General features: G+C 36.9%; 1 protein-coding gene across 2 annotated transcripts in view; it reads right to left on the bottom strand.

The window, feature by feature from the left end:
* Positions 1 to 5,646: 5,646 nt before the first annotated feature.
* LOC126954775 (alcohol dehydrogenase 1A) overlaps positions 5,647 to 24,423 on the bottom strand; it is a 78,415-nt gene continuing 59,638 nt past the window's right edge. The window contains exons 3-10 of one of the 2 annotated variants that reach the window (XM_050790652.1): positions 18,722 to 18,790; positions 17,986 to 18,124; positions 15,824 to 15,911; positions 15,507 to 15,726; positions 13,421 to 13,681; positions 10,978 to 11,113; positions 10,250 to 10,388; positions 5,647 to 6,981 (exon numbers count right to left, since the gene is read on the bottom strand). In XM_050790652.1, the coding sequence (XP_050646609.1) occupies positions 6,957 to 6,981; positions 10,250 to 10,388; positions 10,978 to 11,113; positions 13,421 to 13,681; positions 15,507 to 15,726; positions 15,824 to 15,911; positions 17,986 to 18,124; positions 18,722 to 18,790 (1,077 nt within the window). In that variant the 3' untranslated portion in view covers positions 5,647 to 6,956. Of the gene's footprint in view, positions 6,982 to 10,249; positions 10,389 to 10,977; positions 11,114 to 13,420; positions 13,682 to 15,506; positions 15,727 to 15,823; positions 15,912 to 17,985; positions 18,125 to 18,721; positions 18,824 to 24,423 lie in introns of both variants that reach the window. The other variant, XM_050790651.1, reaches the window with a different exon arrangement.

The following is a 24,423-nucleotide window of genomic DNA, read 5'->3' as shown; positions in this document are numbered from 1 at the left end:
CAGGCAGAATAATGACCCTCAAAGAAGTCCGCTCCTAATCCCTGGAATCTGGAAATATGTTGCTTTACATAGCAAAAATGGATTTTGTAGATGTGATTCAGTTAAAGGTCTTGGGATGGGAAGATTAGCTTGGATTATCCAGGTGAACCTAATCTAATCTTATGGCTTCTTAAAATTGATGAGCTTTTCCAGGCTGAGATCAAAGAGGGAGATATGTCTGCTCGCAGACCTTAGATGGCCATGTTTGCCACAGGAGTGTGTTAATTTTCTATTGCTGATGTAACAAATTACCACAAGCTCTCTTGGAAGGTTAGTGGAAGGCAAGGATTGGCATCTCTAATATAATTATACAGGTAATCATAAGCAGTGTGAAGATGTGACTCCAAAGCCTGGAGAAGGACAGACCAGCATCGCTGCAAGAGATCCAACTGTCTTCTTTTCCATAGAGGTCCATAATTTACATGGACCTGACAAAGAATATTGTAACTGGCAGAAATTATCGTCAGTTCAAATCCTTCATTTTGGTGGTTAAATAACTTGGTAAGATAATGAGATTAATATTAATATAAAGATTGCTAGAAAGAATTGTAACATTTCATGTATGTGCATAAATAAACTTAAAGCGTGTTTTGGGATGAGTTGTGAAATGAAAATTGGGAGAGGGACTTTAGTAACAGTAAACAGAATTTGAGAATAGATACATAAATACTCTATAGCACATCGCAATAAATAGAATAAATTTTAAGTTCCTAGAGAAAATTTTGAAAATCCCACATTCAAAGCCATCAATTCCTACTCAATTAGCGTTTCATTTTGATTTTGGAACTGACGCCCAAGATGTCCAGGGAGCGGAAATAATTGCTGGTCTTGCAGTGGCTGTGGAGCCTGGAATCCTGCCAAGAAGAGCATGTGTGAGAGAGCAAAATGTTTGTTTACATTCCTCCTGTGAAAGGAGTCGGGAAATAATCTAAGAAGCCCAATCCAAAAGCAAAAATGTGCCATCCAGTCTTCTCTGTGAGAGCCAAACTACAAACCATCTGTCTGTTTAATCTGAATTTAATCTGGAACATTTAATCTGAATGTTCCAACAGTGTTTTGATGATGTATTGATGTATTTAAAATTATCCTGAAAATGTTCTTGGCAGATGCTTAAGTGTGTAATTACTGAGATGATGTAGAAATACCAAGTATTTATTAAAACAATACAGAGTAATACAAGTGGTATGGTTGTCGCAATATAAAAGTATCTAAAGAGCCGGGCGCCGCGGCTCAAGCCTGTAATCCCAGAACTTTGAGAGGCCGAGATGGGCGGATCACGAGGTCAGGAGATTGAGACCATCCTGGCTAACACGGTGAAACCCCGTCTCTACTAAAAATACAAAACTAGCCGGGCGAGGTGGCGGGTGTCTGTAGTCCCAGCTACTCGGGAGGCTGAGGCAGGAGAATGGCGTAAACCCGGGAGGTGGAGCTTGCAGTGAGCTGAGATTCGGCCACTGCACTCCAGCCTGGGCGACAGAGCGAGACTCCGTCTCAAAAAAAAAAAAAAAAAAAAAAAAAAAAAGTATCTAAAAACAAAAGAGTTCTTTAATGGTGGAGAGTTTTTCCTTTTTGAAGTTAAAACATAAATTTTTTTGTAAAAAACACAAAGGATTACTATTTATATTTAATACTTACGGAGTGCTGACTATGCTCGTTTTTGAGCATACATTGCCTCATTTAGTGAAATGTTCAGCATTAACTTATGAGGTAAATACTATTGCCGTGCACATTGTACAGATGAAGACATTGAGGTTTAGAGAGATTGCATAAATTTCCCAATGTAACACAGCTAGTGGTGGGGCCAGGATTCCAGGAAGCCTAACTCTGGATTTTAATAACCTAAAGAATAATAATAGCTAATATCCTTGTCACTCTCAGCATGTGCCAGGCATAAATTTATTGAGATCTTTTATGTTTCTGTTGGATTTCTACTCTGCTGTGATGATTTTCAATTCTCAGTTGCCCTCTTGGGCCCTGGAGTGTTGGCAACTGGGCAAGTGACTTCTAAACAGTAACTTCCTAAATCATCCTTTGAAAAATCTGACCAGCCCAAGAGAAAATACCCACCCTTACTGACATTATGTTCCTCAGCAATTAATCCCACCGGATAGTTCTATAGCAAATCTCACATAACACAGATGCCACCCATGTTTCAGAGCTTCCCAATAGCTCATTAACGCCCCATCCTGAAACAGAAGACAACCAAGATTATCAGATATGTGGAGTGATTCTAGCTTTGTAATAGGAAAGATAGAAACACAGCAGAGAAAAAAGAAGTTAGAAGAAATAATCCATGAAGTGAAAAAATAGTCTTTTTATAGCTGTTATTAATATCTGCAAAGAGAAAAGATATGACATACATGAAAGAAGACTATGATATCATAAAAATCTCTTGAGAATTGAGGCCGGGTGTGGTGACTCACGCCTGTAATCCCAGCACTTTGGGAGGCCGAGGCGAGAGGATCACGAGGTCAGGAGACCGAGACCATCCCGGCTAACATGGTGAAACCCCGTCTCTACTAAAAATACAAAAAAAAATTAGCCGGGCATGGTGGCGGGTGCCTGTAGTCCCAGCTACTCGGGAGGCTGAGGCAGGAGAATGGCGTGAACCCAGGAGGCGGAGCTTGCAGTGAGCCGAGAGCGCGCCACTGCACTCCAGCCTGGGCGACAGAGCGAGACTCCGTCTCAAAAAGAAAAAAAAAAAGAAAAGAGAAAATCCAATTATAAGCCACTTGGGAGAAAAAAGGCAAAATCCAGGACTACCCAGGTAACTCCAAAAGCTTGTTCACTTTAATCTTGCAAGTCCGATAGCCAAAAATCTATTTGACCTTATAATACTTTCATGTTTAATAGCGCTAAAAGTTTTCTATTAAAGCCTACTAGAATTTTCTTATATCCAGACTTTTCTTATATCCAGACTTATATGTCTGCCATTGCTAATATTAGGTTCCTGAATGATCCAGTAAGAAAAATACTTCTATGACTCAATAAGCAATATCATCCCAAGGCTTTAGAGGTGGCTGTGATAGTTTATATTATTTTGACATGTATTTGGTCAGAAATATTTTTAAGTAATTAAAATCTCAATACAGTACCTTTAAATTATTTCACAATTACATATACATGTTGGCAGCTAGAATCTTTCATTACTGTTTCTTTATAAGGTAAAAAAGTAATACAATCATAAATCTAATCATAACTGACAATATTGATGAGAAGCTCCTACAAATGAGTAAAGAATGTGATTGACATTCTTGAAGAAATTGTTAAAGAAAGTTGATTGTCCTGCCTCTATTCAAGATTTTCAAAAATAGTATGTAAAGAAATTACATAATATTAGTTCAAAACAGTTATGGTTCAAAACTTAACTTTAGTTCTTCAACTCTTCAGATCCAGGTTTCTGAGGGGAACAGCCTGTTTTATACATTTCTATGTCTTTCTCCATGCTCATATGAAACTATATACTAATAAATAGGAATTTTAATTTGTTTTGTTTTGTATTCCACAAAAATTGGATCATATAATAAAACATTATTCTGTACCTTGCTTTTTATACTTTCTGATGCATCATATTAATTTCTCCAGATTTTTAGATACAATTTTTTTTTTTTTTTTTTGAAATGAGGACTTGCTTTGTTGCCCAAGCTGTAGTGCGATGGTGCCATCATGGCTCACTGCAACCTGTGCCTCCTGGCTCCAGCGATCCTCCCACCTCAGCCTCCCAAGTAACTGGGACTACAGTTGTGTGCCACTATGCCTGGCTAATTTTTGTGTTTTTTTGTAGAGACAGGTTTTTGCCATGTTGCCCAGGCTGGTCTCGAACTCCTGAGCTCAAGTGATCCACCTGCCTTGGCCTCCCAAAGCACTGGGGTTACAGGTATGAGCCACCATGCCCAGTCCCCTATTTTTTTTTTATAAGATCAACTTACCATTCAAAATAGGGAGTTATCATCATTCCTTATTCTGTCAATCAGTCAGACATTTTAAAAATTTTTGTTTCTTCTGCAAGTAAGGCTGCAGCTAATGGCCTTGTTTCTATATTCTTATACACAATTATAATTACAGAGTCGATTCCCAAGTGTGATATTGCTTGGGCTATGCATGTTTAAAATTTTAATAAAAATCACAAATTGTCAGAAACCTACGACAATGCACATTTCTACCAACCGTGTAAGCTAATAGGTAGGCAGTAATATCTCATTTTAATTTATATTTTTTTGACCACTACCAAGGCTCAGTGCCAGTTAATATACTATTTTGCCATTTTAATTTCCTCCTCCATGAATTTCCATCATTGTTCATTTTCCTCTTCGGTTGTCTATGTTTAAATGAAAAAGCACCAGGATTTTAGAAATATCTTTTTTTTTGGGTCAATCATATACATGAAAACATTTTTTCTTTGTCTATATTTTTAAATTATTTTTTAATACCAGAATTTAAATTTTTCTCCAAGCTCAGAATTTCATTTTAAATACATTCATGATATTTTTGAAGTCAACCCCAGACTTTATTTGTTTTCATATATCATGAGAAGTCAAAGAATCAAAGCAATATATTCTCACAACCATGCACATTTTCTCCCTGTCTTCCTCATTCCTGTGTCTGTCACTCTCATAATCCTGTTTCAGCACCTATGAAGGCACTTCTGTGCAATACTTGATTACAGACCTAGCCAATAATTTCTACACTGGAATATATATATATATAAAATCACTTAACTATATGAACCACTTGTCCCATAGTAATTTTTTTTTCATAGTGCATGATGCAGAAGGCTCCCACATGCCACTCCCATCCCATGGGGGACTGTGCCACTCTATGACAACACTGGCAGAGCCCACCTAATGGCTCCCACTCTACCTGCTCCCCGAACCTGGAAGGAAGGAGGGTGGGAGCTGGATGTCACCTTCTGTGTCACTAGCAGGATTTGATGACCCTGCTGTGAGATGGGTATGTAGAAATCCATTTTCTGTTTCTGGATCTCACACCATCAGCATAAGTGTAAAAGTCGCAGAGCACCCAGCAACAGGTAGTGTACCATGATGATGTTATCTTAGGGACATTCTGAAAAGTATCTTGACCCTGAGTAACTCCTTCAGCATTTTCTTTTCTTCTTTTCTTTTCCTTTTTTTTTTTTTTTATGACAGAGTTTTGCTCTTGTCGCCTACGCTGGAATGCAGTGGCACGATTTCTTCTCACTGCAACCTCCGCCTCCCGGGCTCCAGCGATTCTCCTGCCTCAGCCTCAGGAGTAGCTGGGATTACAGCCACCCGCCACCATGCCTGGCTAATTTTTGCATTTTTAGGAGAGATGGGGTTTCACTATGTTGACCAGGCTGGTCTCGAACTCCTGACCTAAAGTCATCAACCGTCTTGGCCTCCCAAAGTGTTGGGATTACAGGGACACCGCGCCCCCCAACCTTTAGCATTTTTGACAAAAAAAATCAAGTTACTCACATTACATGGCCCTTCTTAGTTGGCAAAGCTCTTTCATTAACATCATCCCATTTAATCTTGGTTAAGCTGTAATGGGTAGGTTGAGTAATTTTTTCAAAACAAAGGATGAATAAGCTCAGAGAGCCTGAGGGACTTACTGAAGATCACACAGTAAATGATAAACTATTTTACTTTATGTCTAAGGTCTTTCATAATATGAAATAGAATGTAGATATTGCAACAATAGCATTTTTGGAGACAGCTACCTCCTTTACCAGGAATAATCTTTGCATGCCACATTTACAGATAAAGCTCAAAATGCAAATCCTTCCCCTGAGAGTGGGAAAACATTAACGAATGGGCACCACAGGTCCTTACATATTCAGAATATTAAACGAATGCTAGGATTATAGAATTGATTTTAAGACATGGTAGTTAATAGAAAAGTTATAGACTGAAAACAATTTTGCAAAAATAGACGTTTGTATATGTGTATATATGTATGTGTGTGTATATATCGACTAGGGAAAAATATTGCTTAAGGTGTTTGTGCCATTTCTCAGTTATCAACTTTTTTTCTGCATTCACAGCATTTGCCACCCCATATCTACACTTAAAGCCACCATATAGCTTTTAATTATTTTACATGCATTTTCAGTCATCATCTAAATAATCATGTATAGCCATAGACTAATACAATTTAGTCAATGAAGCACTTTCATGAGCAAAAATTACAGATTTTTTGAACATGATTCTGGAAATAGTTCATTTTTTACAATTGGTAATTGAGCCTTTGTCATATGAAGCAAGAAATCTGCTATTATTTTTAAAAATCAATTGTACATCAACTATAAAGAAATAGTATAAAAGCCATAAAAACACTACCCTTTACTGCAGTAAATGTGGGACATTTTATATGAGTTCCCAAGAAATTTCTTGCATTTAGAACTCTTGGACCTTCACTACTTGTAAATGTGAGTCTATCCTTTACCTTACCATAGCTTTTACCCTAGGAATTTGGTACATTTTATTTAAAAAAGGAGAATGCCGACAGTGAAAATTGAGATAGAGGTAGGAGATTTCAAGCACAGTGGCCCAGCAGGTGTGTGTTCAGGGCAAGTGAAGGTTCCCCTCCACTGGGTTCAATGACTAAAGATTATGAAGATACCAAAAATGCAAGAAGTCACAGGAAATATTTTTCCTCAATGGCAAAGATGACACAGTAGAATGGTTGAGAAGAACAGTTTATTGGCTTCAATTCCCCAGCTGATGTTCAACACTTTATTTAATTCTCACTTGAATTTTAAATTTTTGCTTGAAAAATAATTTCCCATCAATTTCCATTTCTTTGGAAAGCCCCCATGTGTAATTTATTGAATACATCTCTGAAGAGCAGAATTATGATATTTCCCAGCTGTTGCTCCAGATCATGTAGGGTAGAGGAGGCTGAAGACTGCTACAAGGGAAGGCATCTCTATTGTTTCAAAAGGTCAGGATGGTACGGATACTGCAATAGGAAAGAAGAGACATTGTGTTAACATTTAGACAACCCACATGCTTCCATGTGAGAGTCCAAGGAGCATCTGAGTTGTCTTAGTGAAAATCTGTCTGTGATCCCAGCTACCCTATTTCCGTCCCCATACATTTGGTTCAAGTCAAAGGAAGTTCATCTTTTTTGGTGTTCTCTTTCTTTTTATTTTTTATTTTTATTTTTTTCTCCAATCTTAATCTCACTCACAACATCCTGAATATGCCTGTCATTTAGACTTCAATACTACATTAGCATCTTCAAAAAATCATTTTTGCATGCCCACATCCCTAGTATAATAAGGAATATAAAACAACACTAGATAATAACTTGCAGTTAGTTCTTACTATTTTTCACATTCTTTGCACATTTTCTTAAACTTCAACCTAAACATCAACACTAGGAGGTAGGTTTCCATATTATTTCTGTTTTAGAGATTATAAAAACTGAGACTTAGAAAGATATGTAACTTGTTCTGGTAGCACATCTTGTATGGAGTGTTGGGATTCAAACCCAAATACAAATTTGCAAAAATCGTAAGATGATGGATAACTTGCCTGAAAGAACTGATAATTTAACAAAGACCATGCTGGAAATTTAAAAGACCTTTGATACAGAGATGTTTAAGGATTCTTAGAAGTAGAGAATGAAGTCGATTTGTATTAATTCTAAGATTCTTCATTCTTGTGAAGATTACAAATGGAACATTTACACTAGAACTAATGCTTCTTCTATAAACCAACTTCTCACGAGTAAATATTTTTAGAAAATGATGGTCTTTGTGACTCTTTAATAACTTTAATTTTTAACATATATATGTATATGCATATGCATATATGAGAAAAATATATGCACATAATTCAGAGAATGCAAGACAGCAGGAAGAAGAAAGTAAAAGTAATCCATAATCCCCCAACCTAGAAATAATTCTCAATATTTTCCTGAATTTCTATGAACTTTTTCTAGAAATATGTGCATGTTTTACTGTTTTTGATGAAAATTTGAGACATTGCATATACAATATATACAATTTATATTCTTCATTAAATGAGCCTGAAATTACATCATGAGAATTTCCCAATGAAGTCATTTCTTTTTGGTGGTTTCATTCATTTCTAATAGATGACTGGAATTTATGAATTTATTTTCCTTGTGTTGAACTTTAGAATATTTCTAAAGTTCTAACGAGTAAACATATATGTATGTTTGAATAGTTGATTATTTCTGTAGAATAGATTTCTAGAAATGGAATTGTTTCTTAATCCAGTCTGTCACTGATGGACACTTGGGTTGATTCCAAGTCTTTGCTATTGTGAATAGTGCCGCAATAAACATATATGTGCATGTGTCTTTATAGCAGCATGATTTATAATCCTTTGGGTATATACCCAGTAATGGGATGGCTGGGTCATATGGTACATCTAGTTCTAGATCCTTGAGGAATCGCCATACTGTTCTCCATAATGGTTGAACTAGTTTACAATCCCACCAACAGTGTAAAAGTGTTCCTATTTCTCCACATCCTCTCCAGCACCTGTTGTTTCCTGACTTTTTAATGATTGCCATTCTAATGGGTGCTGACGAGTTGATGGGTGTAGCACAGCAACATGGCACAAGTATACATATGTAACAAACCTGCACGTTATGCACATGTACCCTAGAACTTAAAGTATAATAATAATTAAAAAATAAATAAATAAATAAATAAAAGAAAAAAAAAAGAAATGGAATTGTTGGGGCAAATGATTCAGTTATTTTTTTAAGGGTTTCTGATACATATTACCAAATTGCTTTTCCAGAAGTATGTATCAATTACTACTGAAAGTACATGAAAGTGCCCAACTCACCTTATTCTTACCAATATTCAATATTACAATTTTAAATCTTTGCTTATTGATAGGATTAATTATATTTACATATGCATATTACTACATGACATTCTCATAAAATGAATTTAGGCATGCCTCATGACTTCTTATGTTGCTCAACACTGTCCTCTGGTTTTGTTCATCTCTGTATTTACCATCATCTTTTCAATCTTATGATGATGATCCCAATGATGATGTCAATGGTAATAATAATGACAATGATAACTAACCTTTGATGACTACTGTTTTCCATATGTACACGCACTCTTGAGGGGCAGTAGAAAGTGAATAGATTTGCTAATAACAAGACCTACTTTTGAATCCTGGCTCTCCTTCTTACCACTTGATGATTTTGGCAAAGTCATGTCTTCTCCGTGTCTCAGTTTCTCTTCTCTAAGATAGTGAGATAGAGACTGACACTGAGCATCCTTTGGGAATCACATGAGATAATGCAGGTAAGATACTTAGTAGAACAGCTGGTGGTCTGTGAGTGCTAGTTTCTTTCCTTCCTCAAGAATGTTGTCATTTAAAGTATCTAGTATAATGATTGTGTGAATGCCAAAGAAATACTATTTAGAGTTGAAAATCTCATGAAAATAAGTGTGGGATAGCAGAAAAATCTCAGACTCTGGACTAGAAGACAAAGGTTAGATATAACTGCCTGTTTCCAGTTGTGCCTCATGTAAATGCAGGTGACAAAATGCATTTTGCTAGCTGGTTGTAACTGTTAAATGTTAGAGATAGGAAAAAGAATTGGCTTATTTTTCTAAGCTTCGGAGAAAATGTACGACAAACATTTAAAATAGTGCTTAGTACTCTTCTCTTTTATGATAACTTATATTGGTAAAAAAGTTTTCTTAAACTACAAAAGAAAAAGAGAAAAACTAGTATTATCTACCTAGAAAACAATCCCAATGTAGTTCCACCTACTCCTGCAATGAAAATGTTGAGGATGTCCTGAAAATTATTTAAATATGCAGACACTTAGTGTCAGCTTTATATAGGTAGAAGGATGAGGATTCAAAGTCACCATGTTATAATTATGGTTGTTTAAATAGACTTGCTTTTTTGTGGGTTTTTTTTGTTTTTTGTTTTTTTTGGCAAATGTGAGTGTTCTCTTTTAAGGAAGGCTGAGTGGCTCAGATCATTCAGATTTGCAGTAATCAACATAATTTGACTTCAGCAGAATAGGAAATGCAAAGCAACTGGTTTTAGCTTTCACAGTATGATCCTACAAGCGCTGCATGCAAGGACTAAACAGGTAATGGAAAACCAAGAGACTATTTTTTCTCATCCTTCCACTTTTTTCATTCTCTGCTAGACAATCCCCTGTGGTAGAAAAAAAAAAAAGCAAAACAGAAAACTAACTTAAACTCTACCTTTTCCCAGAGCGAAGCAGGTCAAAGCCTTCATTTATTTTTTCAAAAGGTAAAACATGGGTTATTAAAGCATCCAGTGAAAACTTCTTAGCCATAAAATCAGCCACAAGTTTTGGGATATCTTCTTTACTCTTAAAGCCTGAAAAGAAGACAGTATCATTGTTGGATTTGACCAGGGTCAGTAGAAGAATTGAAGAGATTTTCCAAATAAATGAAAATTTAGAAAAGGTGCTTCATTCCAGACTGCTATAACTGAGGATAAGAAGAGATAGAGTACTTCAATATGCTTTTACGGTGCCTTGACTTAAAAAAAAAACAAACACAAAGATAAACAAAGTTTCTTAGTTCTTTTGTCTCTCACATAGAAATAATAGTATAGATATTTGTGCCCAAAGTAGAGGAGCAAATTTATCAGTTGTCTAAATTTGGGCATAGATATGAAATATTGTTGTAGATTTCCATGTTCTACTAAAAATGTCCATGCCTTACACAGTCACAAGTACAAAAACAGATGGAGATGAAAGATCCTGGGTTATGGTGACAACAGAAGAGTTTATATTGGGACCTTCTGTCTGCATTAGTTCCATATCTAGTTGATTTGGAGACTGTAGATAGAAAAGGAATTTTAATTTATTTTTGATTTGTTTTCAAAACCTTGACTTGTCAGTTGTAGAAGTGGAGATATATTGATGTTAATGAGAATTTGGCACTTGAGCCCAACTACATACCACCATAAACAGCCCCCTTCCAGGTGCGTCCAGTCAGTAGCAGCATAGGGTTTATTGAGAGGTTCTGGGAATCAGGAGGTACCCCTATGATGACGCTTGTGCCACATGCCTCATGACAACATAACAGGGAAGCCATCTGGAATAAAGTGAATATTTGGCATCTTTAACGTGGAGTTGCATAGTTTCTACTCATAATGCAGAATATCATGTAATAGGCTTAGCTGGACTGTGAGTGTGTAGAGGAAATAGATTATGTCGTTTGCTCCTTCATTCCCCTTTTTTGCATAGGATAGTGCTGTGGATTTAGGAAATGCCCAGAAAGTGTTTTTTTTTTTTTTTTTTTAATGAAAGAATGGATGAATAAATTGGAGTGCACTTAATTCTTCCTAAAAAAGGAATAAGGAGGCAGACATCATTATAAACATACATAAAGCGTAAAATTTCATCATCACGTAATTCTCAGTTGATCTGTGAGTTAGTTAATTCATTTTTCATTGATATATTACATAGGTATTTTGAGGCCAGTACTTTCAACCAGATATATTGATTGTGAATAAGATAAATGATTATATCACTGAAATTTGTCTTTTGTCCACTGATAGTCTCCCTCTTAAGTGGGTTCCTACTCTACTGTCCATTTCTCAAATGGACATGTTTTAAATGTTGTTTTATTATCTCCCCAAATACATATTGGTTTTACATTAAAATATACTGATTATTTGGAAACCTCAAGAGACATTTCAGAAAATGTTTTCCAGTCAGCTTTTGGAACACATTCTGTAGTTAGAAAATGGTTTAGGATCCCATAGGTATATAATGATTAGTTCTTTGATTTTGGATTCTGACCTTTGGAAGACCACACATCCTCAGAACATGTGGCTGTCAGACATTTGGTATCTTGAGATAAGGTACACTCGAGTTCCACATGAGAAAATGGATGAAAATATAGAAAAAGAGCATAAGGTGAAAAGCTGTAGCCCTGGAAAATGTTGAATTCTTTTGACATTTTATTCCTTTGTGGCATCTGTCCCAGGCCAAGGCTGCCGAGTGCTTTGATCTTAGGGTGCCACTCCCTGTTACCCACACTGCTGGACCTTCTAGAAAACCTCAGCAATGGAAATTTGTTGGTTTCTGGAGACTTTTTGAGTAGGATTCTAGAGAATTCTGGGTAGGTGAAATATAGCTAGAGATGTGTTTCCCATTGCAATTGATATTTGTAACTGTTTGGAAGAAATACCATGTAATAAGCCAAAGACGACGTAAGCACTGCAAGATTAGAAATAATATTTCATATCAATAAGCCAACTGAGGCTGGGTGTGGTGGCTCATGCCTATACTCTCAGCACCTTTGGAGGCTGAGGTAGGAGAATTGCTTGAGTCCAGGGGATGGAGGCTACAGCAAGTTATAATTATGCCACTGCATTTCAGCCTAGGTGACAGAGTGAGACCCTGTCTCAAAAAAAAAAAAAAAAAAAAAAAAAAAAAAAAAGACAGCTGATATTTATTGGGAGCTTACCATATGACAGGCAGCACTGTGCTAACTATATCACATGCGTTGTCTCATATAATCTATAAGCAATGCTATGAGATGCTTAGCTTTTAAATTCTAGGGGATGGTAAAGTCAATGGACTTTTCTTTTTTTTTTTCTTTTTTCTTTCCTTTTTTTTTTTTTGAGATGGAGTTTCACTATGTTATCCAGGCTGGAGTACAATGGCGCGATCTTGGCTCACTGCAACCTCCGCCTCATGGGTTCAAGTGATTGTCTTGTCTCAGCCTCCCGAGTAGCTGAGATTGCCGGTATGCGCTACACCACCATACCTGGCTAATTTTTGTATTTTTAGTAGAGACTGTTGACTTTTCAAAGTATTCAGTCCAACTAGTATTGGGTACTAGCTATGTGCCAGGCACTGTCCCGTTTATGTGATAAAATACAGTGATGTCTCAAAGCAGTCAATTTCCTTAGGGCATATTGTTGTTAATAAAACAGCAGTTGGCCTAAAATTGCTCATTTCTTTTGGCCAAATACTAACATGTTAAAAATTTGGAATTTATTAAGAACATATGCAAAATTATTGAGCCTTTTTTTTAAGAATGTGGGAGAAAAATAAAACATTTCAATTTGAGAACAGAATTTGTATTATTTATGTTTACTTGAACTTACAGTTTTAAACTAAAAATTAATAAAGTAAATCTGTAAATGCTCAGTTAAGAAAAACAAGCCCTTTGCTTTTCCTCTAGAGGAAATATGACTTGAGACAGGTTTGCATAGTTGATGGAAGAAAAGATTTCCCATAACAAAAATTAAACAATCAGGTAATAGATGATGGGAAATTTCCATTCATCATTAAAAATATCCTTTATACATAGAACATATATTTTGCTGCCTAAATGCATCTTCCAGGTTGCACAGGCAGAAATCTCAGGGCATGTCATGGTACATACCATGGTATCAAGCCGACCGATGACTTCAAACGAAAAATCCACACCTCCATCAGTCATTTCCTTTAGCACCTCCTGGATGGGTTTCTTGTAGTCTTGAGGGTTGATGCATTCAGTGGCACCCAACTCTTTGGCCTTTGCAAATTTGTCCTTGTTGATGTCCACCGCAATGATTCTGGCTGCTCCAGCTGCTTTACAGCCCATAACAGCAGATAGGCCGACCCCTCCTAGGCCAAACACAGCACAGGTAGAGCCTGGGGTGACCTATGTTTTCAGAAAATGCAAAAATGGATTAAGTAATGATTGTTAGAAAGTGCCTAAGCTTTATAAAGTGCCATGCCTACGTGTTTATCAAGAGCTACTCAGACTCTTCTGTCCAACCTTTTATCAAAATCTCTTCTGACTTCGGTTGCTTTATTTTTAAATTCAAGGGGATGAACTAGTTGAGTGGTTGTCAAACTGATGCATATTAGATTCTTCTGGGGAGCTTTACAAACTATCCCACTGTTCAGGTCACAGCTCATGTCAATTAAATGAGAATCTCTGCAGGTGGAACTCACTCCCCAGGTGACTCCAATGGGAAAGTCAGGCTAGGAACCAGGGGACTGGATGATCTTTGAGATCCAGATGGCAGTGATTACAGTCTTGAAGGGACTCTCGATTGCTGAAATCCCATGATAGTCAGCTTCAATATCTCATACATACACCAAGGCAATATTTGGAAAATAAAATAAGTGGAAAATTCTACTCCAGGAGACTGAAAAATATTCCACTTAAACCCTCTGTAATTAACGCCTTGGTTCATTTATGTTCAGTAGTTGTGACAAGTATATCCCTGCTTTAAAAATACACTAGTGAACAACATAGCAATGAAACATTTGTCTATATGTCAATAATAAATACAATCTACTGTTATGAGTAGCCTCATCTTCTGTCTTGGGTAGGCTCACTTTGACCACCTGCTAGCACGGATGAGGCAACTGAACAAGATACTAAGTGCTAAAGTCAGAAATTTGGAAAAGATGCCTTCTGAATTTTTTTTTTTTGGTTGGCTAGTGGTTATTTATTAAACCTAGTCTCCCACAGTCAGTCTTCATTGTGGGTGACATGCTTTCCTGTCCCAAGTAATCTCATCCTTATATTCCCTTAAGGGTGTCTATTCACTCATTCATTCACCAAGTGTTATTCATACTATGGGGACAACAGCATTTTCTACCTTACTTAGAAAAATATAAGACTCGTGACTGTGATTTTAAAACACTAATAATTATGTATTGCGAGCTAAGATTCAGCAGGAGATTTGAAAAACATATTTTAATCTCAGTTCTCATATTAAAAAGATATTTTAGTCTCAGCACTGAGACTGTGGTCAAATATCTTTATAACTCTGGACCTTGCTTTCATAAAATAAAGCATACTACTAGATTTTCAGCCTACTCAGACGAGGAGCCTTTAAAGAATTTTCGCTTGAAATTTACCACTTCTGAAATATATGTGTGTGTTCATGGCAGGGGAGTTCGTTTTAGCAGTGAAATCCCATAATGAGTGAATTACGCATCACTGAAGCTTCATTACTTTCCGTCTAAGAATCCACAGAGTGGGTGAGCCTTGGTGTGGAAGTGCATCAGGTGAGGTTTTGGACTCTACTGTTGCTCCTAATTCTGGGAGTAGAGGATCCGCAGACTAGATGCTCCTCAAGGACAAACACTTCATTTCATTTACTTTTGCTATCTCAGAACTTAGCAGAAACTCTAGTGCCTGAGGCATGTATAGGTGCTCTCCAATTGTTGAATGAATTACTAAATGAGTTCTCAGGCCTAATATTTCATGATCTCATAAAGAGCAAATACAGAAGAGTAATTATTGAAAATGAAATCTTTACATTTTCTTAACTCTCAACAACTTTTTAATCTGATAAACACATGAAATTTCTAGCATGTGCTCTCAATTCTTTCTGAATTGTGTTTCTATTCTTAGCCAACATTCAAAATCTACAAAAATATTCTTTTGATTCTTGGGAGAAATTGCTTCCATTTGGGTTCCTGACAGTCTGCATGTAACTGTTTTTATCACCCGTTGTCATTCTTACCTTGGCAACTTTGACTGCAGACCCATAACCAGTTGAAAATCCACAGCCAATAAGGCAGACTTTCTCCATGGGTGAGGCTGCGTCAATTTTGGCTACTGCATTCTCATCCACCACCGTGTATTGGGAGAAGGTGCTGACACCGAGGAAGTGGTGGATGGGCTTCCCCCTGCAGGTGAACCTGCTGGTGCCATCCTGCAGGGTCCCCCGAGGATTGCTCACACTGGGCAGTGCAATACACAGACACACAAAGGAATGAGACAGGAGCATAACTAATGTGCAAACTCAATGTCTGTGCAGGGAGAGCATCAGAAACCTACTCGTTTTTCAAGCAGTAGTTCCTTTCCGGGGTTTTACAAATTCTGCATTTTCCACACTGAGGAAGAGCGAGTGGGATGACTTTATCACCTGGAGAGGGATAAAACAAATTATTTTACAATTTCTATCCAGTATTAATAGAGCATAAACTTAAAGCTCACATGTCTTTGAAATATTAGAAGCATGTGTCTTTAAAAGTCTCCAAGAAATACAGTTCAATGACAACTACGTCATTTGTCACTGCCTGCCACAGCCTTGTTTCCAGTTTGGGTTTATAAGTGCCTGAAGATTCCTAGAGAGGAAATGCAAATATGGGAAAACATGGATTAGAAAAATTGCTTCCACTGTATTAATAGTTACTTTTATGTAGTGTATCAATTTCTCCTGGAGGCTTTACAAATGTTTAATTTAATCCTTAACTATTTAAATCTTAATGTAAGTATAAATATAAATTTTAGTTGAAAGTAGGGTATAATAGTGCCACTAGATGTTGATAAGACCTGTTTTTTGTTATAGTTTGATTTACAATAAAAATGAGAATTTTGAACTACTTCTTTTCTTTTCAAAGTGACTAGATTCATCTTTATTATGAAATGAATGCTTTTAAAATGATCTTAGTTCTTTTTTTGAGGAAAACTATCAAAAATGGGACAAAGAACAATTCCAGAAATTCCTCTGGAAATTTCAACCCTCCACAATAAGTTAGGTACTTTTAGGATAAGAACTGACTTTGAAATGTTTTTAGCTGGTAATTTGTGAATTATCTACTTTTCCTGTTATAGTGGAGTGAGCACAGGTAAAAAGTAAGGGTGTCATTTTGTTATTAACTTATTACTAACTAATTAGTGATTACTAGTATTATTTAGTAGTTATTTTTAGTAGTAATTTAGCAGTTATTAGTTATTATTTAGTAGTTATTAATTTATTACTACTAAAGGAATTAGTAGGAGCTGAAACCCAAATTGGACAGTTCATTTTATTTTTCTGTTCACAGTTCAAATAAGTATTTGGTGAAGTGGCAGGTCCAATCTAGTGCCTAAAGTGATTTTCTAGACTGTAATCCCAGCACTTTGGGAGACTGAGGCGGGCAGATCACGAAGTCAGGAGATTGAGACCATCCTGGCTAATATGGTGAAACCCCGTCTCTACTAAAAATACAAAAAATTAGCTAGGCGTAGTGGTGGGCGCCTGTGGTCCCAGCTACTCGGTAGGCCGAGGCAGGAGAATGGCGGGAACCTGGGAGGTGGAAGTTGCAGTGAGCTGAGATTGCACCACTGTACTGTAGCCTGGGTGACAGAGTGAGACTCCGTCTCAAAATAAACAAAACAAAATAAAATAAAATAAAATAAAATGAAAGTGATTTTTTAGAATTAAACATAATTTTTATTTTTAATTACTTATGCTACCTATTCCACAAGACCAAGAAAAATAGTTGCCCCATAACATTTTGTAGGTAAAATTTATGTGAAAATGATGGTATGGAAATGTCCTAGTTATTCTCCCTTTATAATTAGTAATCTGTAACCAGTCACATTGAAGCATGGCTGAAGATAATAAGGCAGACATTGTTGATGGTGGATGGCTCCTTCTATGTTTCTTTCATTTCCTTTCACCTAGTCAGTTTCATTGATTCCATGCTCAGGAAGAGAGACCATGTTGGAAGAGGAGATTGGTGACATGGCTGCATAGGTCACCTAAGAAAAGGTCATGTTTATTCAGTTGTAGCCGTGTAGCCTCCACCTTGTGAACTCAGCACAGAACAGTTTCCATACTTATATTTTTTTCCCTCCTCCCATTTCTAGTTGTCTGGGCCCTGATAGAAGAAGACCGTGTTCAGCAACACTAACATGAAGTTATTAGATTATGAATGCCACACAGGTAGGCACTGTGTCCCTTTTGATCCTCACATATCTCCAGGCTCCAACCTGGTGCCTGGCATCTAGCAGATACTCAGTACATAATGGTTGAAGGGTAGAATACATGCCTGCCTGAAGACATACATGCTTGAGTCAGGCAGGCAGAGAGGGAAAGAGGAAACCCCTGAAGTCCTGGCTGCGCGGTGACCTTCTGCAAGCGCTTTGGTCCCTCATTGCTGGTTTCCTCATCCAGGCTGGGAAATCTTAGGTTGGTGAATGAGCATGTTTCCTGAGTGTGAATCCTGTACCTGGTTTGACTGTAGTCACCCCTTCTCCAACACTCTCCACAATGCCGGCTGCCTCATGGCCTAAAATCACAGGAAGTGGGGTCACCATGGTACCACTAACCACGTGGTCATCTGTGCCACAGATTCCTACAGTCACCATCTACAGAATAAAGAGAAGATGTTCAGATTCAGAAAAGATTGTAACTAGATAAATTTAAGATACCCAGATTCCTGAAATTGTGCTTCTAAAATGTATTCAGGGTTTTGCTATACTCCCTACTATTCCTAAATATGAAAGATTCGGTTTATCCTCAAGATTAATCAGTCTAAAACCCTTCTCTACCTTCCCTTCTTGAATTAAACAATTTAGAAGAATCTGTGAAGTAACTGATTCTGAAATATTTAAGTCTTATACAAGAATGCACGCTTTAAAAAACAAGTAGAAATAGCAAAGTAGCACATGGAAAATATCTAATGTTAATTGATTTTGAAGTCTTGATATGTATCCTTTGGAATTTTTTTCTGTACAAGCATATAAATTCTTTTGTATTTTACCGGAATTATACTGTATGTACTCTTTGATCACTTATTAAACATTTAAAATTTATATTTATACCTTTCCTTGACAACAAATGTAATTGTATTTTCTGGATGATCATAGAAGATATGCCTCTTAGTGGATTTTTTGATGTTTCCATTTTAATATTCTCTGAGTTTTTTAAATGTAAAATGAAATACAAATGGCAAAATACTTCACCTTAATGCGAACTTCATAAGCCTTAGGAGGTGCAACCTCCACATCCTCAATGGAAAAGGGTTTCTTTACCTCCCATAGCACAGCTGCTTTACATTTGATTACCTAGAAAATCAAACAGAGAGATGGTACCAGTGTTTTCCCACTCTTGAAGTTAGAAATTGTGTCTTTTCATCTTTGTACATGTAATATTGGGTCCCATGTCTGGCACCTAACAAGAGCTCTATGGAAATGAAGTACTCTGGTTTATAAAGAGAATAAAAGTATCTTTTTGAAAAACAATAACGTAAGGAAAGATAAACAAAGTATAATAAGACATTGAGAAAAATGGAATATATTTATTTAGGCCATTCTTGTGCTGTTGTATTTTTCTCTGAAGGTGTTTATTCCTGATATTTCCTAATGCTGTCCTGAAAATGCTTGTTTACCCACAACTGTTGGCTGACACATGAAGTTAGAAATCACCTTTATTTTGCTGACAGAGTCAGTTTCTGTCCACATAAAATAAACTGCTTTCTTGCTCAATTTTCTGCTTAGGCCAAAAGGATCTGACTATAAGAACAGTTATACGGGTTTACCTTCCTGCGTACGATGATGTTTCTTTCTCTCCCTATTTGCTTATTGTCCTCTTTTAATTTTCTCTCTCCACCACTTCTGTGTGCTACTTGTTTCCTACTCATTTGAAACTTATCTTTGGCAGCCTGTTTTGTAACCTAATTTATGTGTAGAGACTCTTTCCAGCTTAGATTTGAGCCAAATATTATAGAGATTAGATTTGGTGGTATGTGCGTGTGTGTGCGCACGTATGTGTGTATAGACTCAGACCCACACATGTATATTTTAAAACTGGAGAAACAGTGTGTTTGAATTTCTGTCTAGCAGAGGTTATCCATAGATGTTCTTAAAAAGAAAGTTCAGCATATATTTCTAGTGCTTGGAAGTGTACTGTAAAAACCATCTTCATTGTGGTAAAGCATGTATAGTTTGCAGAGCCCTTTCCAGAAAGAATCAACATAATTGCAAATATAATTAAAAAATTCAATTGAGATTTATTTTTCTGCCAATTCATTTTCATTATTTATTTGTCAAATTTTTCAACTTTAGAATGTTCAACATGGTCATTGCCAAAATAAATATCAGAATACTTAGACAGAAGGTACTAATAGTAGGAAGTTTCTTATTATTAGGTGCTTATGATGTGACAGGCACATTGTGGCCTGTGCTGGGTAAATTAGATGCATTATTTTTATTTTTATTTTAAAATTTATTCATTGATTAATTTTTAATTTCAATAGGTTTTGGTTACATGGATAAGTTCTTTAGCGGTGATTTCCGAGATTTTGCACCCCTTACCCGAGCAGTGTAGACTGAACCCAATATGTAATCTTTTATCGCTCATTCCCCCTACTGCCCTTTTCCCTCAGTCCCCAAAGTTCCTTATATCATTCTTATCCTTTATGTCCTCACAGTTTAGCTACCACTTTTAAGTGAGAACATTGGATATCTGGTGTTCCATTCCTGAGTTACTTCACTTAGAATAATGTCCTCCAGCTCCATCCAAGTTGCTGCAAAGGCCGTTATTTCGTCTGTTTTACAGCTGAGTAGTATTCCGTGGTGTACATGTACCACATTTTGTTTATCCACTTGTTAGTTGATGGGCATTTAGGGTGATTCCATATTTTTGCATTTGCAAATTGTGCTGCTATAAACAATGAGCATTATTTTTAAACCTGACAAGGCTGCTACCAGGACAGTACTATTGAATTATTGGCTTATTTTACAGCCGAAATAATTGAGAATCAATTGACTCAGTGATTGAATAATTTTTCCGAGGTCTGAAAGCTGGCTGTATAGAGAATAACAATTAATCTAGACTCACATTTTCAGTACTCTGTGATGTTAAAAAGTTAGCAAAAAGTTAAATAGCAATAATAATGATAGTGGCTAATATTTATTTAAATATTAATATTTAATAGTGGCTAATATTTAATCATGTACCAGATATGATTCTAAGTGCTTTACAGTATTCATTTAATTCTCAAAACTACTTCATGAAAGAGATGTTAGTATTGTCACCATTTAGCATTTGAGGGAAATAAAATGCAGGATGGGTAAACACAAATGAAATGCTGTCAAAAAGCTAAGCTATTGATGTTGCACCCAAGAGGGGAGGATTGTCTATTTCATCAGTTATTATTTTCATTAATACAGTTGGTTTATACTTTTGCTCTATGAACTCATTATTTTAAGTTGAGTTTGGTAAATTTGAATTTTCTTTATTTTAGTAATTTTCTATTAGGAATGTAAATATTAATTAGTAATAAATGGAAGTAAAGTGAGGTGGAATAAGAACAGTAACAATGGGCTATTTGTGATTTCCAACCGGTCTTATTGATATGAGCCTGTTTGTCACACAACGTAGAGAGAAGCCTCAGAACCTTTAAATTGAATTATCATGGTGAGATATTTTACTGTGTGGTACACTCCTAACACAACAAATGGCTGGAAATAGTTGCACAGGTTTATGTAATTAAACAATTAAAAAATATCAATTGATTATATTGAATGACTACATGCACCTGTAAACACATTGAACAAATAAGCGCAAATTTATAGAAGAAAAAGCAAATATCTGTATTCCTAGTGCTAAGTGATTCGAATTGTATTATTATTCAAATTGTATTATTAATTTTCTGTGAAACCACATTAACTTTTAAATGGGGAAGATACTGTTCCAAAGGATTTTTGTGGAAATTCCCTGAATTGTATCATAATGGACCCCTTTTAATTAGAATTTGCATGCTGATGTCTTGCTTAACCTTGATGATTCTAATGCTGTGAGATCAAAGAGCATTTTGTAAGATATTTTATAGTAAGGTTGAAGGATATTTCAATCTTCTGAATCAAATCCCTCTCATCAAACTTCTGTCAGACAACTTTCTTGTGTTCATAAAAATATGAATACAAATAATAACACATTTGAATTATGGTGTCATTATAAAGATAACTTGTGATTAAAGACTTTTCTAACTTTAGATTTACAAATCATTCATGATTAGCTTGGAATAAACTATCATTTTTGCAAATTAATGTAGGAAATAAAGACTTAATAGATACAGGTTTTATACATTCCTGTTAAAGATATTTTTTTTTCCATTGCTTAAATGCCTTTTTTTCTTTCAGATCAAACTGAAAAGGCAGAATAGCAACTTGATATTTTTGGCTACTAGGGCAACATTTGGCAGTTTTCAAAAAAGGAAACAGAAATGACTGATAAGTACATAAAAGTTTCACTAGAAGTAAAATAAATGCAAATGAAAACAATGAAATACTATGGTTTCCTATTCAAGTCGCTATATATATATATATATATACACACACACACACACACACACATATATATGCATTTGTTGTTGTTGTTTGAGACAGGGTATCACTCTGTTGCCCAGGCTGGAGTGCCAGTGGTGTGATCTTGGCTTACTGCAGCCACCATCTCTGGGGCTCAAGTGATCCTCCCACTTTAGCATCCCAAGGAGCAGGGACTACAGGTATACACCACCATGCCCAGGTAATTTTATTCATTTTTTAAATAGAGATGGAGTCTCACTGTGTTGCACAGGCTAGTCTCAAACTCGTTTTAAAAAATTCTTAGCTTAGGTTCTGGCTTGTGATGTGAGGGGCCATGTGCCCCTAGAGGCATCTACTTGGGTTATGCTCCTGACTTGATTGGATAACTCTGTTTTTCTCTAGATGCCATAACAATGGACATGTGACCGTTTGTTGGAAAAACACAGTTCTCTCAATTGCTTACTGAAGCTCATTCAGGCTGATTGGAGAAGGAAGCCACCTTTCCAGGGCAGTAGGTTGGTTGCAAAAGTGTGCCCAAGGCCAGTTTGCACTGCAGTGGGGGAGCCCTTAGAAAGAATGGGAGTAAAGGAAGGAGGAAGCAACTAGAAAACAACGGAAGGGACTTCAGATGGTGAGGTTTCTATTTAGTACTTATTTCAACTTTAGGCCTCCTGAATGGTAGAGGTGGTTACAGGAGGATATCTGAAACCTTGATTATATAATAAACTTCCTTCTATGACGGTGAGTCATTTCAGAATAGAAATGATGGAATAATTGGAAATCAAGTTGAAGGCTTAAACAAGTCTGCTGGTATCAAACTGTTAGAGCAGCCCCGAAGCTATGGAAATAGAGGCATCTGGATGGAAGTTTGTATCCTGGGTTGGCACAGAGATTCCAGTAGAACAAAAACTCCATGAGGACCATGCCTAGTAGGTTCAGTCAAAGATACTATCCATTAAAGATCTTCTTGCCTATGAACAAAGGAAGAAAGTTACCTGTCCAGATGAAGGAAAATATAAACTCGCGTATAATCTGGCAAAGGCCTAACCCTCATAACCTACACCCTGCACTCTCATTCCAAGAGAGCCTAGGTAAACAGCCAGGGCTGGGTTTTCCTTGAGTGGCTGCCAGATGGGGTTAAAAATCTGCTTCTCACCTTCTAGGCTGTAGCAGTGGGGAATTAATATAAAAAGAAACCACAAGATTTCAAGGGAAGAGGGACCACACTCATCTTCACAATAAAATGTCATTCTCAACCTAGAGCAGAGGCGCTCAAACATAGTATTAGAGATGCATCCCAAGTAATGTTTCTGGTTAGTGGTTTACATACTGAATTTTGTAAATGCTTTACTTTTAGAAAGATTAAATTACTGTAGATCACAAGGGTAGCTATACAACAAAGTCACTCTCAGATATTTGTATGCCTTATTGAATTTGAAAAGGCAGACTTTCAACTATTAGTACATAAGCAGCTTTTGTTACATGTCGTCATAGCTAAAAGGTTGAATACTGCTCTTCTAGAAAAAGAGGGAGCCCGTGGGCAAAACAAAGCCTAGGCAGAATGCCGGGAAAGAGATGAGATTTGTGGAGGTAAGCACAGTATCCCAAAACTGGGGGAAAAAGGAGCTTAGGAAATCTGATGCGAAGTGAACTAAGCAGGAGGCATGTTCGTGAGACTTTAGGAAGCAGGATTAACTCTCTGCATGTTCAAGTGGACATGCTGGTACTCAGTATTTATATTAGCACAGAGAAGAAGGCAGCAGAACAGTTAGACCACATTAAAGGCCAGTTCTTGTGGGGAGCAGGTTTATCTTTGGAGGTGGACTGGGTACCTCTACCCACAGTTACTCATGGGAAACTCGTTCCAAGGCCACACAGAAACTGTTCTTGTCATCTAGCCAATGCCAGCCAATTGGTCCAATTTCACAGTCTGCGCAGACCAGAAACTTGATGTTTCCCACGTCCTTGGTGAAGCCTACATTCTCAAAAATGAACATGTCCTCAACCAGCCAGTGTTCCTGGAGGAAATTACCATCAGGATTGCTGCCGTCAGATAGAGCTGGCTTCTTTCTCATGGAGGGAAAGCAAACGGTGAGCCGCCGCCAAGAGGTACCTGCCGGGTCCTGCAAGCCGGCGGGAGCTCCGGGAGCCTGAATGGGGCCCCTGCCTTCCACGTGCCCGCAGAGCAGCGGCCCTGGAAGGCGGTGAGGCCCACGGCCCGCGCTGGAAGCCGCCCCAGGGGCGGAGGGCCGGGTGCAAGATATTTAAGAATAGCTTATTTCCACTGCAGTTCAGTATACATTACATATTGAGGTGTATATTGCACATCATATTTCAGTGTATCATTTCTAATTTAG

The sequence above is a fragment of the Macaca thibetana genome, chromosome 5 (assembly GCF_024542745.1).
Source record: "Macaca thibetana thibetana isolate TM-01 chromosome 5, ASM2454274v1, whole genome shotgun sequence".
Lineage (NCBI taxonomy): Eukaryota > Metazoa > Chordata > Mammalia > Primates > Cercopithecidae > Macaca > Macaca thibetana.
Note: the sequence above shows the minus strand (reverse complement) of the source record. Positions and strands in the feature narration are given on the sequence as shown.